Source organism: Micromys minutus (assembly GCF_963924665.1).
Source record: "Micromys minutus genome assembly, chromosome: 24".
NCBI lineage: Eukaryota > Metazoa > Chordata > Mammalia > Rodentia > Muridae > Micromys > Micromys minutus.
The window spans coordinates 49952580-49970786 of NC_137959.1; the positions used below are offsets into that span (position 1 = coordinate 49952580).

General features: G+C 41.2%; 1 protein-coding gene across 2 annotated transcripts in view; it reads left to right on the top strand.

Moving 5' to 3' along the window:
* Positions 1-18207, top strand: part of NRP1 (neuropilin 1) — a 144882-nt gene that overhangs the window by 47000 nt on the left and 79675 nt on the right. For both annotated transcript variants that reach the window (XM_080937264.1, XM_080937265.1), the window contains exons 3-4: positions 10805-10986; positions 17565-17792. In XM_080937264.1, the coding sequence (XP_080793390.1) occupies positions 10805-10986; positions 17565-17792 (410 nt within the window). The remainder of the gene's footprint in view (positions 1-10804; positions 10987-17564; positions 17793-18207) is intronic.

Below are 18207 nucleotides of genomic sequence, written 5' to 3' on the forward strand. Positions count from 1 at the left end.
TGTTTTGTGCAATGCTTCAAGCTTTGATGAAATGCGGGGCTTTATGCATGCTACATAAATATTCTACCAATTGAACTGCATCCTCAGACCATGAATTATTGTGTCCTGTTTAAGTTATTATCTTATTCCCATCTTATATGTGTCACAACAATCTTAGGTTGCTGCTTTTGTCCCTCTAAAGACACTGGCTTAGTCCAGTCCTGATTCCCTATTCTCTGGAAGCAGCACCCGAAGGCTCCTGAAGCCACAACAATATAGCACATTGACATCACTTCTGTATATGAGAGCTATGCTCTGTCTACACAAAAAGTTTAAAGAGGAATGGTTTATGAAGTGAAATTTAAGTAACCATGCCCCAAACATAGATTTAGGTTACCCCAAATCCATATTCTAAAATTAACACAGTTTCTTGAAGTTTCAGACTAACAAAAAAAAAAAGACAAAAAGTGTCACAAATCAAGGGACTTTAAAAACACATCAGAGATAATAAGTGACAGTTACAGCACAGCAGAGAAATCTCTGCTATACCTCTCAGATGGTATCTGATGACTTTAGTTGGTGAGGAATTGGGGTTTTGTTAAGTTTGTTAATCAAAAGGCTTTTTTAAAAGTCTATAATCATTGTAGTAGGTTAGTCACAGAGAGGAAGGAGCAAGAAAATGGCTATTTAATAGGCTAAGGAAAGACCAAGACAAATTGGAATTAGGCTCTAGGCCTGCAAGTGTCCAAACTTTCTATAGCCATTGAGAGTTTAATCAGTCAATTGCCTCTACAAGCACAACCGCTTCCCAAGAATCCTCATTCATACTTGCATGTGCCCCTTGTGAGTGCTTGATACCAGCCGAGGTCAAAAGAGACCATCAGATTTCCTCGAGTTGGAGTTTGGGATGGTTGGAAGATACCATGTATATGCTGGAAACCAAACAATTGGTTTTTGTCCTTCGCAAAATCAACAAGTGCTCTTAACTGCTGAGCCATCCCTCCAGCTCAAACGCTATTTGTTGAGGAACAGTCTCTCACTGAACCTGAATCTCATCTATTCAGCTAAGCTGGGCAGCTAAGGAGCTCCAGAGATACTATTGTCTTCACTCCACCCAGCACTGAGGTTATGAACACACCAAGCCTTGACCATGGGATCTGTCTTAACTCAGGCAGACCATCTATTAGTATAGATTGGTTAACTTTTAAAAATTATTTTATTAGATATTCTCTGTTTACATTTCAAATGTTACCTTCTGATAGGTTAAAATTTTAATATGTAAAGATAGGTTCATGAGATCCACCCAATTATTAAAGAACTAGCTATTTGCTTATAATTACATAAAGTGGTAACATTAATTTTGTCAAAGTGACACAATCCAGGATCACTTGGGAAGATAGTCTAGAAGAAGAAGTTCATCTAGATCAGGCTTACACATGGATATATATGTGGGGGAATTATCTTGATTATATTTATTTAAGAGGGAAGACCCACTCACTGTGGGTGGCAACACTCCTTAGGCTGAGTATCCTGAGCTGTCTAAAAATGCAAAAGTGAGTTAAATACTAATAAACACATATTTATTAATTCATTGCTCTCTGCATTTGACTGTGGATATAATGTAACCAGTTTTCTAAAGCTCCTGACATTGTGGCTGTAACATGGAATCTTGAACCAAATAAATCCTTCCTCCCTTAAGCTATTTTGCCAGAGTATCTTATCACAGCAATAGGAAACAAAACTGTGACTCATCATTAGTCAAGAGAAATGTGTAAATGTGCTTGATGGTATTGGAATTACTCAGAAGGAGACTCACCAGAAAGCCTATGGCCAATCTGAAGAGTAACACTGAATAAGCCTTGGACAGGAACAATGCCGCAACTAAATGACACATGAAGTTTCTAGGAAAGAAGAAGAGAGGTGAGGATTAAAGTGAAGTAAGGATGAGGGTGAGATGAGGAGAGGAGAGGTGAGATAAGGAGAGGTTTGGAGAGGAGAGGATACATGAATGAGGAGATGAGAGGAGAGATGAGGAAAGGCAAAGAGAGTTGAAGAGAGATGAGGTACTGGTGAGGTGAGATGAGGAGAGAAGAGGTAAGGGTGAGAAGAGGAGAGGAGAGATGAGGTACGGGTGAGGTGAGGAGAGGAGAGGAGAGATGGAGTAAGGGTGAGGTGAGGAGAGGAGAGAAGAGGAGAGGAGAAATGGGGTAAGGTTAAGGTAAGGAGAGCAGAGGAGAGATGGGGTAAGGGTGACGTAAGGAGAGGAGAGGAGAGGAGAGGAGAGGAGAGGAGAGAGAGGAGAGATGGGGTAAGGGTGAGGAGAGGAGAGGAGAGATGAGGAAAGGTGGAGTGAGATGAGGAGAGGTGAGATGAGGATTTCCAGTTGCCTGCATCTTTTGACATTGTGCTCTTCTGGGTCCAGGCAATGAAGGAAATCCTACCTGAACCTTAAATGTGTGGCTCTTTTGTAGTATACCTTGATCTACTCAGAGATGTGACCTGATCTTGGGTGATAAGACTGCAAAGAAATGAACCATAAATATAAAAAAAATGCTGACAGCATAGATATTGCAATAGACCTCACAACACTATCTTTGGTTAAGAATTTCAATGTAGGGTGTCTGTTGAAAGACCTGCTGGAAGAAGGGAGTACAAGAAATGCCACACTAAGAAAAAAAATGAATCCTAAATTTAAAAAATGGATGTGTTCAACCCTTATTCTAAAGCACAGAATATATACACTAGGGAAGCCAGAGGGGTGGATGGGTGGGTAGGTGGGTGAATGTTAAATAGCTGAGGTAAATAGATGATGGAGGGATAGACAGGTAGCTTGGTTGGTAGCTTCATAGTAGATGGTTGATATGTTGATAATAGATTAGATAGGTGATAAAGGATAACAGCTTAATTGATATTATAAAGTGATAAAGAGATGATAAAATAGGTAAATGATTGGTAGGGAGATGTGTAGAGATAATAGATTATCATGGTAGATGAGAAACAGCTCAGTTGATGGGTGCATACTTAGGTTGGTAGATTTATGATACTTGGAAAGAAATACAGGGAGAAATGCTTTAAGAAGGAAACATTTGATTATGAATACATAAAAATTTGACAGGGAGCACAATGACGTCATAAAATAGAACTGCCTCCAGGGTGACTGTGAGTTTTGAATGGATGTTGTGTTATAGGCTGGGAGCTGGGAGAAAGCAGCCCTGTCATAGTGTGCCTCTGTTTCTGGGAACACTCAACAGGGTCCTTAGCAGGAGGCTTCCTTTGTGCTCTGAATCTGGGGGCATCATTATTCAGGTTGATTTCAGAGGGCCCTCCCTCTGGGTTACCATGAGGAAAGGAGAGCCTGTTCCAGTCCCTCCCTACTGTGCTGAGTTGCCTATAACTATGGTCAGGCTGCCACACCCTTTAATCTCCAGCACCCATGTGGATTTGTTCCCATTGCTCATCTAAACTTGGTTCTCATCACAAAGGACCTGACACCCGGCCTGAGCTGGAAGACACAGGCTACCTTAATAGCAGGAGGACCACATCACTTTCAGCTGGGCTGGCTCCCTGGAGGGAGGAATGCACCATCTTTCTGTACACTCTTGCCTTTGCTTGCACTAAAATTGCTGTAATTTTCATCCTGAGTGTCTCCCCAAGGCCTCGTTTAGAACGTTGGGAGAGATGGTCCTTTAAAAGGGGGTTGCATGTATGTGCACAAGATTCTCAGTTCACAGGGACATGGGGCTGTGCTCTTGAGAGAAATAGTCCAGAGCTTCTTTCTTGTTTTCTTGCTTTGTGGCCCTGACATGAGCAGCGATCCTTCACCAGGTTCCCAGCTGTGATGCATGCTCTCCACAGGCCCCAAACCCAAAGGGCCAATTCCAACTAAAACCTCCAGAGTTGTGAATCTAATGTTGGATGTCTCAGAGTCTGGAAAGCTAATTCAAGAGACAAAGCGCTTGTCATGCCCCAATGAGAATCTGAGTTCTGTTCCTGGAACTTCATAAAAAGCTAGCCTCCATGATGTGTGCTTGGAATTTCAATACTAAGGAAGGATACAGTGACAGGTGGATCCCTGTGCCTGATCAGCTGATCATCAGCCTGCCCACATGAATTAGGAAGACTCAGGCCAATGATAACCAGGGTGTACAGTATTTGAGGAACAACATCCAAACTTGACCTCTGGCTTCAATGCACATATACACATGTACATGCACACCAATAAAAGAAGAAGTTGCATATATCAGGAACTTGGTAGAGCTGTGGAAAGCTAACATGAAAATGTTTGTATAACTCTTAAAAGAAAAACTAATGAAGACTTAGAGGAATCCTCAAACAACAGTAACCAGGGAAGAAACAACAGATTACTAGGAATGGCCAGTTTTGGCATAGACATAACACTTCCAGAAAACATGTTTGAAAAGTGTAGCAAGAGCAGCTGGCTGGGAGTGTGTGTTGAGATGATGTCTAGCCTATGTGGTGAGCTCTAGGCCTATGAGAGATTGTCTCAAAGCAACAATAAACAAACAAAATAAATAAAAAGAGGTGGAATACTTCTGACAAATGACAGCCTAGGTTGGCGTCTTTTCTCCACACACACCTTACACACATGTACCTGCATACCTGTTATGCTCATGCCCAGAGAGAAGGATGGCTACCGGGATCAGGTAACACAACAGACAGCACTGTGTGCACATGGATACTATCTCACAGAGTCCCAACTCTTCGTTCTTCTGGAAGTATTCCATTGCTCACAGATCCCCACAAAGCCAAGTTAGATAAGGCAAGTAAGAGGACATGTACTGGACAATGTCAGACAGTGCGGCCAGCATTTCAGAAAGTAAGAAATCAAATCCAACTTCCTTTGACTTCTTTTATTTGAAAAAAATCACACAGAGAATCTCAATTGATTCAGTGGTTTTTTTTTTTTTTTTTTTTTTTTTTTTTTTTTTTTTTTAAGAGAAAGTGAAGTCCTTGATTTACTTTGAAATAAAACGTGTTAATGACATCATTTTCTAACCAAGAAATATAAAGTTGCTAGGTAGGCAAACACACTGATTTATTGCTTTCTAAACAGGTATTAGTGCTTTGAACACTGACTTCATTTGATTATAAACACCACTTGTCCACAGTAAAATTAATAATAATAAAAGAAAAAAATTAAAGATACAGAAATGGGTAAAAAAATATTTTCTTAGCATCTGAATGTTTTGCCTGAAAGCATGTATGTGTACTACATGCATGCCTGTTGGATTTCCTAGAACTAGGATTACAGATGATTGTGAGCACAATATGGGTGATGAGACTTGAACCCATGTCTTCTGTAAGCTCTGCCATGAGCCATCTCCCAATCCAGTGATCAGTATGTAATCCAGTGCTAGACATATTTTCTTCTTGTTCTATAAATGAATTAGTACTGAATGTGCACTCTCTAAGTAGACCTGTCATTCCTCACAGCATACACATTTCACCTGTTAAAAATTTGGAGGCCTAGATAATAGCTTATCTGGTAAGGTACTTGGTATACAAACATTGAGGGTCCATGTTCAGATTTCCAATATACATGTAAAATCTTGGCATGGTGATTTCAGTCTATGGTAGTTTAAATGAGAATGGCCACCATGAACTCATATTTTTGAGTATTTGGCCCCCTAGTTGGTGGAACTGTTTGGGAAGGATTAGGAGGTGTGGTCTTATTAGAGGAGGTGTGTCACTAGAGGCAGGCTGTGGGGTTTCATGAAGTTTCAAAAAGACTAAGGCTATTCCCAATGTGTTCTCTATGTCTTCCACTTGTGGATCAAGATATGAACACTCAGTGAACCCTGGCTTCATGTGGGCCCACCATTAGAGTCCACCATCATCTTTTGCTACCATAAGTCAAATTAAATGCTATCTTTTATAAGTTACTTTAGTCATAGTGTTTTGCTACAACAATAGAAAAGTGACTAAGACAGAGCCTGTGACCCCAGCACTGAGGATAGAGACAGGATCCTTGGAGTTTTCTGGCCAGCCAGTCTAGACAAACCAGTAAGTTCTGGGTTCAGTGAAAGAGCTACCTCAAAAAATAAAGTAGAAAGATGTATAGGAAAACACCCAGCATCAACTTCTGGCCTCCATTCATATATATACAGGCAAATACACTCCTACTCACATATACATATACACATACACATACATATACATATACACACCACATACATGCACTTGTTGAAAATGTTAATAACCACTTCATAATATGAATGTATGTAAAAATTTGATACTGTTGATACTGTTCTAGACCTTATAGTGTATTTCTGAATTGTTATCTGAAGTACGTTTTAGGTCATTCTTAGATGGAAATCCAGCAGTCCTTTATAGGTTATTGGGTACTATTATAAAGCTTTGTCTAAAAGACCCCAATGCTACACAGAAACTTTTTGTTGCAGTTGGGGATTTTCTTTCTCAATGTTCTTCACAATTTGGGGAGGGAGCAATGTTGGGGATCACATATCTTCTTTGTGCTTGTGCCCATGTCAGGGGTGAGGGGGATGATCCTATTGGGAGATCAGAAAGAGAAACACCCTAAGATTCTCCCTTCCTACTGGCTCCAGGGTATGTGAAAGCCAAGTAGAAGGAGATGGTATCTGGTCACAGAAGCATTCTACATCAGAAAACTTCCCATTGAGTATTGGCTTTCCTTCAATTAGCAGCTCCTCCACAGCACCATGGGTCATCTGTAGTCTCCTGAGAAAAAATCTAATGTTAAGTGTGACTTGTTCCTTATCTGTTCATCGCTATGTACTTCCAAGGTGTCTGGAGCCATTCTTCAGAGACCCCAGGCACTTTCTGCCCTAGAAGCCATTTTTCTAACACTGTAATCTAAGATTCCCTAAAGAAAAGGGTAATAATACCTTGACCATTCTTTTTTATTTTTATTTATTTATTTTGAGACAGGGTTTCTCTGTGTCGTAGTTCTGGCTGTCCTGGAACTGGTTCTGTAGGCCAAGCTGGCCTAGAACTCATAGAGATGTGCCAGCTCCTTCCTCCTAAATGCTGGGATTAATAGCATGCACTACTCATGCCCTGTATACCATGGCCATTCTTGCAGGAATTCTTAGAAGGAAATCTTTATTAGAGATATTTCACCAGGTAGGGTGAGGCTGGGGGATTAATGTAGGCAAAGGACTATGGCTTGTGAAGGGCTTAGATTCTAAGCTCAAGAACAGTCAAGAAAAGGTCTGTCAGCTGTCACCCTGAAACTCAGCACCTGTAGGAGTATCTCTTTTAATTGCAGAAGACTATACAGGTCTTTGTGTTGCTTTTCCAGGAAATACATATCTCCTCAGCCACCTTAATCAGACAGGGAAGAGTCTGAAGTTATAAGATTCCAATAGAGGGAGAATGCCACCCTAAAGGGTTGATTGCCTTCTGAATCTTTTTTTTTAATCCACTATAACTTTACATTTCCTAGGTTGGCAATAGTGTCTCACATCTATAAATCTAACATTTAAACCATAAGAAGGTTAAGAGCATACCATGAATTCAAGACTAGTGATTCAGAATCTTGAGATCCTGACTTAAAAAGAAAAATAAAGTTTATGTTTTCTTTGCAAGAAGCAAGGGGCCACATCTTATAGACACTAGGTACAAGGACAGAAGGGGTCTGCTTCCTGAATTCCCTGGTGGAAGGGTGAACCCTTCCCTAATCACCTGGAATATCCATTTGCCAGAGCAGGATGAGTTGATTTGGGGGATTTTCTCTGTGGCGTCATAAATTAGATTCCTCTTGGTGTCAGTTTTCAGGTCTAGCTGCTGGAGCCAAATAGGTGCCCCCTGACTCATCCTGCAGGGCCCTGTGTCTCAACTCAGGAACCTGACAATCCAACCAAGCAAACATGGTTGCCTCCCTAGCAGCAGCAGCAGAACATTGCACAGACTTTTGGGGGGTGGGGGTGAGGGGAGGGAGTGTCAAATTTTGCAAACTTGGGATCCTGGGCATAAGGCCAGTGAGGCCTGGGTGAGTTGCCTTGGTTTTCCCAGGAAGGAAACTGGCCCACCAGCTTCATTCTGTGCATGGTGTCTGACAGGGAAAATGGTGGGGAGCAGGGCTGGTATCAACTCCAGAGGGAGATGCAAGCTGCCTCCTCTTCACTCCTTTGGTGATGTTACTCCTACAACTTGGGCAGGATCCACTCTCCTGAATGTGTGCCTGTGTGCAAGAACCTCATTTCCTATATTGCTTGGACCTGATTGGATAGTACTTTGAAGGGAGTGCTAAAATGCTAGCACCCTTCCAGCATCCAAATGTGAATGTAGTATCCCTGAATAACTCAATTTCTTAAACTTGGCACTGGCTGTGGCTTATCTCTTGCTAGGAAGGGATTCTAATTCACACCCCTCACACTTTTAAAAATAGCCTTTATGGTTGCCAAGGGGAGGGCCTGGTATTTACTACCAGAGAATGTATGAATTAAAATACTAGCTTTCTCCCCTCTTGCAATAGTTAGCTGAGTACTCTGATACCTGGGAAAAAGCCCTCCCCACAGAAATGCCCTTCTTTCTTCACAGTGCCTGCCCCGCCTCTCTTATTTGTGCCTGGAAGGCAGCATGCAACAGGATTTAGTTGCTTAGTATTCATACCCTGTCAAGATTGGCTCGAAAGCTTATATTGCAAAGCTGGGTGTGCGCAGTGTCCAGACCAAACACAGCAAGCAGTTCAAATCACAGTTAGATTATAAGAAAGCACAGGGCAGAGCCTGCAGGCCTTTCTTGTCAGTGGAGCAGTACATGAAAGAAATCACTCCATAAAGACTGGCTGGAGAGAGAGGCTGTGGTGGGTCCAGACTTGTTCTTCCAAGGCTGCTGTTACCTTGGAAAGTTGGCTAGGGTTTTAAATATAGTTTTTTTCCTCTTCATCTTCATCCTCCCCCTCTCTTACCTTCACCTCTCCTTTATCTTTTAAATATAAAACATCTCTGCCAGGATGGAGAAAGGAATAATTCCTCAGCACATTTACCCATTTCACAAAGGGACAGTAATATTAGAGGTGTTAGCTGGCCCCATGATTACTACTGAAATAACAGACTCAACAAGGGAAAATGTGTTTGGACAATAATTCACATATGTTAATGCTTAGCTCCATCAATGCCAGCTTTGTTTTCTTCTTGAGATACACAAAGCTGGCAGACAATTTTAACTGATGAGGTAATGTCATCTTTAATTTAAAGAGCCTTGAGCTGTCCACTTTAACCAGTGATATCATCCTGGTGCTTGTCTCCCGGGGGTTTTCTGTAGACATAAGTCATGGGTTCTGGCAGTTTGAAGAGGGTTTGTTAGTGACTGCACAGTCATCATGAAGATTTCCTTCACTTGATTTCTTTTAAATTGCCAAATACAGTTTATGTGGCTGCCATATTTTAGCCAGGGGCCTGAAATGAATATATCCCAGGATTTCAAAAGCAAGTTGAGGTATGAAATAAATGGATTGCAATGGTTTTGTATGAGTTCTAGGAGAAAAATGAAGACAAATCAGGTTTGTATGACTCCCCGGTGGTGGCTTAGTAAGAATGGAAGGGCAGGGAAGATGGCTCATTGGGCCCAGTGCTCGATCCACAAACATAAAGATCTGAGTTTAAACCCCCAGCAGCCACATACAAAGCCAAGCGTGGCAGTGTGCATCGGTAACCACGTGCACTGGGAGGTGAAGATGGGGCCCCTGGAGCTCAGTAACTGCCCAGTCAGCCCAGCCTAATTAGTGAACTTCAGAGAGCCTGTTTCAAAAAATAAGGTGGAGAGCTCTTAAAGAAAGATATCCAGTGTTGACCTGAAACCCAAACACACACACACACACACACACACACACACACACACACACACACACACACACACACACACACAGGGCAGCGGGGGGGTGGGGGGAGGAAGGAAGTCAAAAGAAAGACTAAAACACAAAACACCAAACCAATGGAAATCTTGCTCTACTCAGGGACACCTGTGCTTCCTGCTGTAGTTTTCTGCCATTTTTAAGATCCTTGTGTTCTAAGCACATATTAACCCAGTCTGATCTTTTCACTGTTAGTCCTGTCAGCATGATTATCAAGCCTGGGTTTTCCTTGATGACTTCACAATCGTGAAGTTTCTTTTTCCAACAATATCTCTTTAAAGATTCTGACTAGTGAGTATAAACAAAGTTACTTTCCAATTTTACATATCCCTCCACCCTTTTCTTCCAGTTTAAATCATGCTTTGTGACACTTGTGTAGGCTGGGGAGGTATTCTGTCTCAGCCACTGAATGTGGCTAAAGAGAGAGTCCTTTCTCAGAAGCCTGGAATTGGGCAGAATGGCATAAAATAGTGAAGAATCTGTTTATTATTCTGCAGCCATATGTTTAGAAGGTCTCTCACAGAAATCAAAGTATTGTTCATGGGGCACTCTAGCCAAGGGGACATTCTGAATTCATAAGAGAAGCTCGAAGTTTGAAAAGAATGTCCTACATTATGCACAGGACACCCCACCACAGACAAAGCAACACTATTTAATAATAGAGAATTGTGCTTCAGAGATTTTGCTTTTTCTTGTTAATTGGTTACTTTAACTGACATTGTCTGCAAGTATAATGGACACCGTTATTCTCAATGGCTCTGTGTTGTTGATAATGTGCTCGGGCAATGCAGTCCATTTTAATTATGGTGCTTCACTCTTTTGCCCCCCTGTGCTGAGCAGTGTGGCAAATGCAGATGGTACATTCTCTCCCCTTGACAGACCATACCAGCTGTTATATTTCTCAGAATGTGAAATCGAAAGGGCCTTCCTCTCCACCTCACGATGCCTCCCTTTCTCGTTTGCAAGGTATGACTATGTGGAAGTGATCGACGGAGAGAATGAAAATGGCCGTCTATGGGGGAAGTTCTGTGGGAAGATCGCACCTTCTCCTGTGGTGTCCTCAGGGCCCTTTCTCTTCATCAAATTTGTCTCTGACTATGAGACGCACGGAGCAGGGTTTTCTATCCGCTATGAAATCTTCAAGAGAGGTAAGTAACTTACATAAGAGCAAGGATGAGTAAATGGTTCTTCAGTGTTGTTTGAAGTCCCAAGAGATTTAGTGGAAAGAAAGGTGAAGGTCATGGCTCCTTCCTTTCATAAAGAATTTAATTTTTCCCTTATAGAAATGTTGGGAAACATTTTGAGTGAAGTGTGTTTGAAATGGATCAAAAGTACTCAAAAAATAAAGTTTTAAAAGGTGCCACCCTGAAATGTGTTGATTAAAGAGAGAATGTATCACATCATTGAATTTTCTGAAAGGCATTGATATTTTTTTTCAGAAATAAGCTAAAATACTACTGGAGTTTATTCCCTCTCCTTCTTGTTCCTTTCCTTCTCCATCTCCCTCTACCCACTCAAAGACTAAAAGCTGGTCTCTAACTTGCTATGTTGCCAAGAATGACCTTGAACTCCTGATGGTCCTGCTTCCACCTGCTGGGTACTAAGATCAGAACTATGTGGCCCCTTATATAGCTTATACCTCACTGGGGATGGAGCCTTGGGCTTTATACAGGCCAGGCAAACCTTCTACCAACTGAACCACACAACCCCAGCCATGAAGTTTGATTGCTTTTGTCTGTTAGGGCAGTTAGTCTCTTTTGCCTTAAATCTGTGGTTAATACTGACAGTTCATAGGCTTCCAGATTTGAGGGATTATGACCATGCCTAAAGCTTACCATTACATAACCACTTTAAAAGATCACACACACACACACACACACACACACACACAGACTAGATGACTTCTCTAAAATTCCCCCACCTTCCAATAAGATCAAGCTGGGAACATTTCAGATCTAATCTGAAACAGGTTAACACATAGCACTGCGAGGTATCTGAAGACCACTGCAGATTCCTCTTGTATTAAAAATCTGTTTCTGCTATTTAACTGTTTAACTGGGCCTGTATTTCTTGACAATCCAGAAACAGTGGCTTAAGTCTAGAATGTGTTGTGAAATACAGAAGAAAGTGTCTGTTTAAACAGGAGGAAAAAAATCTAGTGACAACAGTGACAAAAACCTAAGATATTCCAAGTCAGCAATGGATCCAGAGCCCATAGGCCACAGCAGGAAGAACCACTGGGAGTTTGGAAAACATCAATATGACTTCTTTACACCCTAACCCTAACCCTTGTGTAGAAATAACTTCTTGCATAATTATATGCAAACACAGGACTGGGCAGACAGTACAGTGCTTGTCTAGCAAGCATGAAGACCTGAGTTGAACTCCTAACACCTTTGTTAAGAACAAAATGTGGTGGTATATGCCTCTAATAGTAGCAGTGGGAAGCTGGAGAGACTAGAATCCCTGGGACATGTTACTGAGCTGTGCTAGCCTGCTTATTGAGCTAGTGAGAGACCTTGTCTTGATTTTTTTTAGGGCCTACACATACATATGAACCCCTGATTACATGAATCCAAGTTTTATTGCATTGAAAGTTGTATGACTTGTTATCCAGAGGGTATTATTACCTATCTGTACGTGCACACACACATACACTCACATGTGCTGGCTTTCTTGCATATAGTATCATCAAAGGCAACAGGTGTCAGAAAAGGAGTAAGAATAGACTTTAATTTTCAGTAATTCTGAGTGATCTTCAGGTATTTGAGAGAGAGAGAGAGATGAAGGGGAGGAGGCAGAAGAGGAGAGTGAGGATGGGTTGCTGACGTGTTGAGAATTCTTCGTCTTCCATCAAAGCTCACACCCCAAGCACTATTAGGCTACTCTCTTGTCACTCCCCGTATCTAGCATGTTCTCTTTAGTTTCATACAACAGACTCAGAAAATTACATATTCTTTCTAAATTGACTGCCACAAACCACCAAGTAGACCAAAATTGTGCTTTTGTAGATGTAGTCTAATCCTATTTGAGGCCTCTCCATGGGCCACCAAGCCCATGTCATTATAACCTAGCCTGCTGGGTTAAGTTTGATGCTGCTGGATGCTGGACAGGGCCTGAGCAGCTTTTGCCTTCCTCCACTTTCAACTGTCACTTGCAACATTGAGCATCCTGCTCCAGTACTATCAGTGATAAAAGTGCTCACTTCTGCACCTGCCTGAAGTTGGTGTGGGTGGCTGGCTGGCTAGCATATCAGTTTCCTCCTCAGTGGAACCCAGCACAGCCATGTGGATTCAGATGAAACAGAAACATGTAATTCTGACAGCTGCCACTGACTTGCGCTTGAGAAGAACTGTTATAGCAATTACAAATGAGCCTATTCCTTCACGTCTCAGGGCCCTGTAGCCTTCCAAATTGCACTTGACCTTTTAGGAAACCTGGCTCCAATTTCTTTTCTCAGGGAGCATTTCTAGTTAACCTGACTTTGCTGTGCATATGCCCAAGTTGTCCTCTGTGTGTATACACTACATACAGCATACAGAGTACCTGTATGTACAAGTGTTCTATATGTACATATAATACATTTACCAATGCTTCTCTTACTATCTTCAAATTTCCCCATGTAACATATGCTTTATTTTCCAACACTGCTGTTTCTATTTGAGAAATTCAAAACCCACTTTTCTACTACTTCATCTATAGTCTGCATAAAAATATTTACAAAATAGGTGCATAAATATATATTATTCCTCAGAAGTCATTTAATAATACAGAGCTAATAGATTTCTGATCTTCTGAAAGCTCAGCACTTCTTTCAGGGCTTAGAAACTTCAAAAGTTTCTTTAAAAACATGTGGATTATACTGATCATAGTTTAATGCCACCAGGAAATTAATTTTTTAGATGCTGACTTTGAGGTTTTCAGGCAGTGGATTACAAATATGAGAATTTGCTATCCCTAATCCCAGTAGCTGAGACCAAGCTCTGTCCTGCCTACAGCCTTAGAACCCCTGGTCACCTCAGACCACCCTGATTCTTCCCCCAGAGCCCTGATGTTTCCCTTACATCTTCCTAAAGATCCTTCTCTGAGACACATAAACCTCAAGCCTACCACTCTTCCACTGTCCTGCTTGTTGGCCTGGGCCACCAGCCCCACCACTGAAGGAGTCTAGAACAGTTTGTATAGACTTCAGTGTCAGGGCTGAGTGGCAGTGTATGGTACAGACTATATAATTAAGACTCTATATATTTAGCAAGAATCAGGGAGGGATGTTATTCATTTGGTTGAGTACCTGACTAACATGAAGGACCCCCTGGGTTCCATCCCCAGCATGAGGTAACCTAGTCATGGTGTTTATCTATTGCTTGATTATTGAAGGCAGGAGTAGCAGAATTTCACCATCATCCTCAGCTATAAGCAGCTGAGGCTAAATTCCTGGAAAGTAGGGGGCCCTATCTAACAGCAACTTCAAGAAAGCATCATAGTTATGATTATCCTACCCCCTTGGTCATTAATATCAAGATGTGATTTCTTTGGGAGCCACATAAGGTACCTGTCATCTTCCAAGTCGTAGTCAAACATGGTATATACCTCTAGATCTGTGAGTATAAACACTGTCCCCTTGCAACTCACTGGCTTCCAGGCTGGCCTCACTCTTGTTCATCCCTGGGAGCTCCTGTAGAGTTCCTGAACCCTCGCCTGCCACTGTCTCCTGTGGGGGAGTGCATTTTTTAATGGGGCCAACTTATGTAACAGTGAAAAAGGAAGATGTAAAAGACAAAACAAAAGAAATCAATCATTTGAGGCTGGGCAATGTGGCTCAGTGGACAGAGCACAGGGATTACATGGGCTATCACTTGAAAATGAAGGCAAGAATACAAGAAGCTCAAGGGCATCTTCTGCTACAAACCAAGTACCAGGCTAGTCTGCATTCTCTGGGGCTCTCTCCCAAAAATAAAATAAGATAAAATAAAATAAAATATCCAAGCAAAAAAAATAATAATTTTTTTGGTGTATGGTAAAGAGAATGAGAAATTATCATTTCCTTTTTCAAATTCAAAGTTAGGAGTCCTGTGAAAACAAGGATGGTTCTGAAATGCTGGAGGCTTCAAGGTTTCAGTGAAACTTTCAAGGTTTCAGGCAGGAATGAAGCCCACATCTTCTGGTGCTCAGCCTAGTTTTCTCAAATCACCCTTTGAGATTTCTGTGCTATATTGAGCCATACTCAGCTTGAAATCACTTCCAAGAGTACATAATGTGGAAATGTTGAAAATTGTGTAGTTATGAAAGTGGAAACAATGCAGGTCAAATTTTTTTTTATCTCATTGAGCCATAGTCTCATCTAGGTACAATAATCTTTCTCAGGAGAAGGTATTAATACCTGCATTTGAGTTCTCTATGTACTTTGCCTTAGAAGACCTAACCAAGTGTTTCTTTCTCAGAGAGGAGTCTGAGACAAGAAGACACATTACATCTTGGAAGTAAAATTCTAATTTGACAGTATCATGCCTCATTCAATACATAGATTTATTGTTTCTTAACTATGCAATTACAAATTAATGTAAAATATAAAATATGTTTATATGTAATTGTGGTATATGACATGGGGGTATTACATATTTTGTATATATTTCATGCTACTTGTGAATTTGTAAGTCAAGTTGACATTATCACTGTTGTCTGAGAAGCTCCAAGAGAATTCAGAATGAAATAAAAACCATCATCTAGAAATAACCTGTCAAAATGCAACAGATTCATGAGGTATTAGCCATAATCAAACATCTGGAGGCACAATGGAATAGCTTGAGGCCATGTAAGAAAGTTTGGGAGGCATTCTTAACAGACCAGATCATTTTTGGAAGGCCAAGTATATTGTGTACAGGTAACAAGCCCTGTTTTATTACACTCCTGAACTGTGAATATATAACTCAGGTGCTAGCCAACTAATTTTCCCCAGGACTGCCAGAGCCTCAGATGGGTTTATTGATCTGAGTTACTAAAACTGGCTTTGATGTTTAAGAAGTTACTTCAAGTCTTTGGGCACTTCCACTCTGTTCAGAACAGTGTCAGACTAAGCATATGACTCAATCAGTAAAGCACGTGTCCTACAAATATAAGAATCAAAATGAGTTCGATCCCTAACACCCAAGTAAAGTGCTAGGCATTATAGAACATTCTTGGAGAGGCAGACTCAGGTCACCAGCCAGTCATTTAATAAATCTGTGATCCTGGGTGAGGTCCGGGATCTCAAGTAAAAATGAGAGACCATCTCAAAACAACCAGGTAGGTGGCTGTAAGGAAAGACAGTAGAGGTCATCCTCTGGTTGCTGCATGCAGACCTACGTGAACTTTCATACACAGAGACACATATACACAAAGATGCAAAGGACAGTCTTGATATGTCCCCTTCCTTCATCAACTCTTGGAATTCTTACAGTGACCTGTGAGTCACAGCCAGCCAATGGTGCAGGAAAAGAGAAGCTAACTCTAACATTCTTGAATACAGTATTGAGATTCAAAAGATCCCATTTTTGAGGCAGGAGAGATAGCCCAGTGGTAAAGAGCACTGTTTGCTCTTATAAGGACTCACATTTCGTTCCCAGTATTCATGTGGTAGCCCATAACCATCCATAACTCCTGTTCCAAGGGTTTTGACCGTTATGGGCACCAAGTACTCTTATGGTGCATATACATGTAGGAAAACACACACACACATACACACACTAAAATAAATAACTCTTTAAAGAGGAAGGGATGTCCTGTTTTCTGTGCTTTAAGTATGGCTACTTGAAGATCAGAACAATGGTGGCCACAAGGGAAAGTTGTCTTTCCAACTGTGTAGACAGTACTAACCTGACTGGTGCTAGATGCTACAGACTTGGAATTTTGCTCATTTCTAGAACTACAAGGCCAGTCTGTAGTGTATACATACCTCCTCTTGTTCTGCAATGACAAATCACCACAGTTTGCAAAGTCCTGATAACCCTGACCAGCTATTAAAATCACACATTGTAAATATGTACCTTCTGCATATGCCTCTGAATGAACAAATTTAGGATGGTATACTACACCACAGCTGATACTTGGGGGAAGGTTATAGTGTCAGTGTTGATATCAGGTGACTCCTAGCATCAGGGCTATAATCACAGTTTATGGTGCCCTTGCTAACTGCCACACGTTGACATGCACCTGTGTCAACACTGCTCAGTCTGAGTCAGTCACCCGGGGTCCATGTACGAATTACCTTTCACATTCAGTTTGTCAAAGAGACAGAGGTCACATCTGGCAGAGTGACCGACTCATTGCCAGGGGAATCTGAAACCCAAACTCTCTTGGCTGAATTCTCTCCCTCGTCTCCATAAATGTTCTATTTCACCAATAAAGGGCTGTCAGCCCTGAGATTTAAAGATCTGAGCTTGAAGGGGCTGTAATTATTTCTCTAGGGCTCTGTCGAGATTTCTTCAGCTTACTTAGTCATCGTTCCCACATGAAGGAATATATATATATATATATATATATATATATATATATATATATATATATATATATATATATATATATATATATATATTTGTGATACTTGATATCACGGTGTGTGAGTGTGTGTGTGTGTGTGTGTGTGTAGGTCACTGTTAAGGAATGCTAAGCAGTGACTGAAGATGATGGTAGGCTTTTCTTGTGAAAATTGAGAAATATTTATTCTGTCCCTTTTATCTCTTGCTCACAGGGCCGGAATGTTCTCAAAACTACACAGCACCTACTGGAGTGATAAAGTCCCCTGGGTTCCCTGAAAAATACCCCAATGGCTTGGAGTGCACCTACATCATCTTTGCACCAAAGATGTCTGAAATAATCCTGGAGTTTGAAAGTTTTGACCTGGAGCAAGACTCAAATCCTCCTGGGGGAATATTCTGTCGCTATGACCGGCTGGAGATCTGGGATGGATTCCCTGAAGGTAACATCTAATAGCAGCTGGAAAAAAATCCCTCAAAAAAGGAGAAATCTTTTATAAATATCAAAAGGCCCACATCATTTCTTAATAGTCCAAAATGAAAAGGGAAAATAAAATGTAACTGTGAAGAGTAGAGATGGAATTTCTGTGATTAGAAAGGCTTTCCCAATTATGGCTCCCAACTCCTTCACTGTATACACAGGCAGTGGAGTCTGCATTATTCATGGTTCTGTGTGATTTCTGACTTCTTTATTTTTGTTCATTAAAACATCACTTACATCCAATAACTCATCCGAGAAATGAGAGAGAGAGATAGATAGAGAGAGAGGGAGAGAGAGAGAGAGAGGGAGAGAGAGAGAGAGAGAGGCAGAGAGACAGAGAGAGACAGAGAGACAGAGAGACAGAGAGACAGAGACAG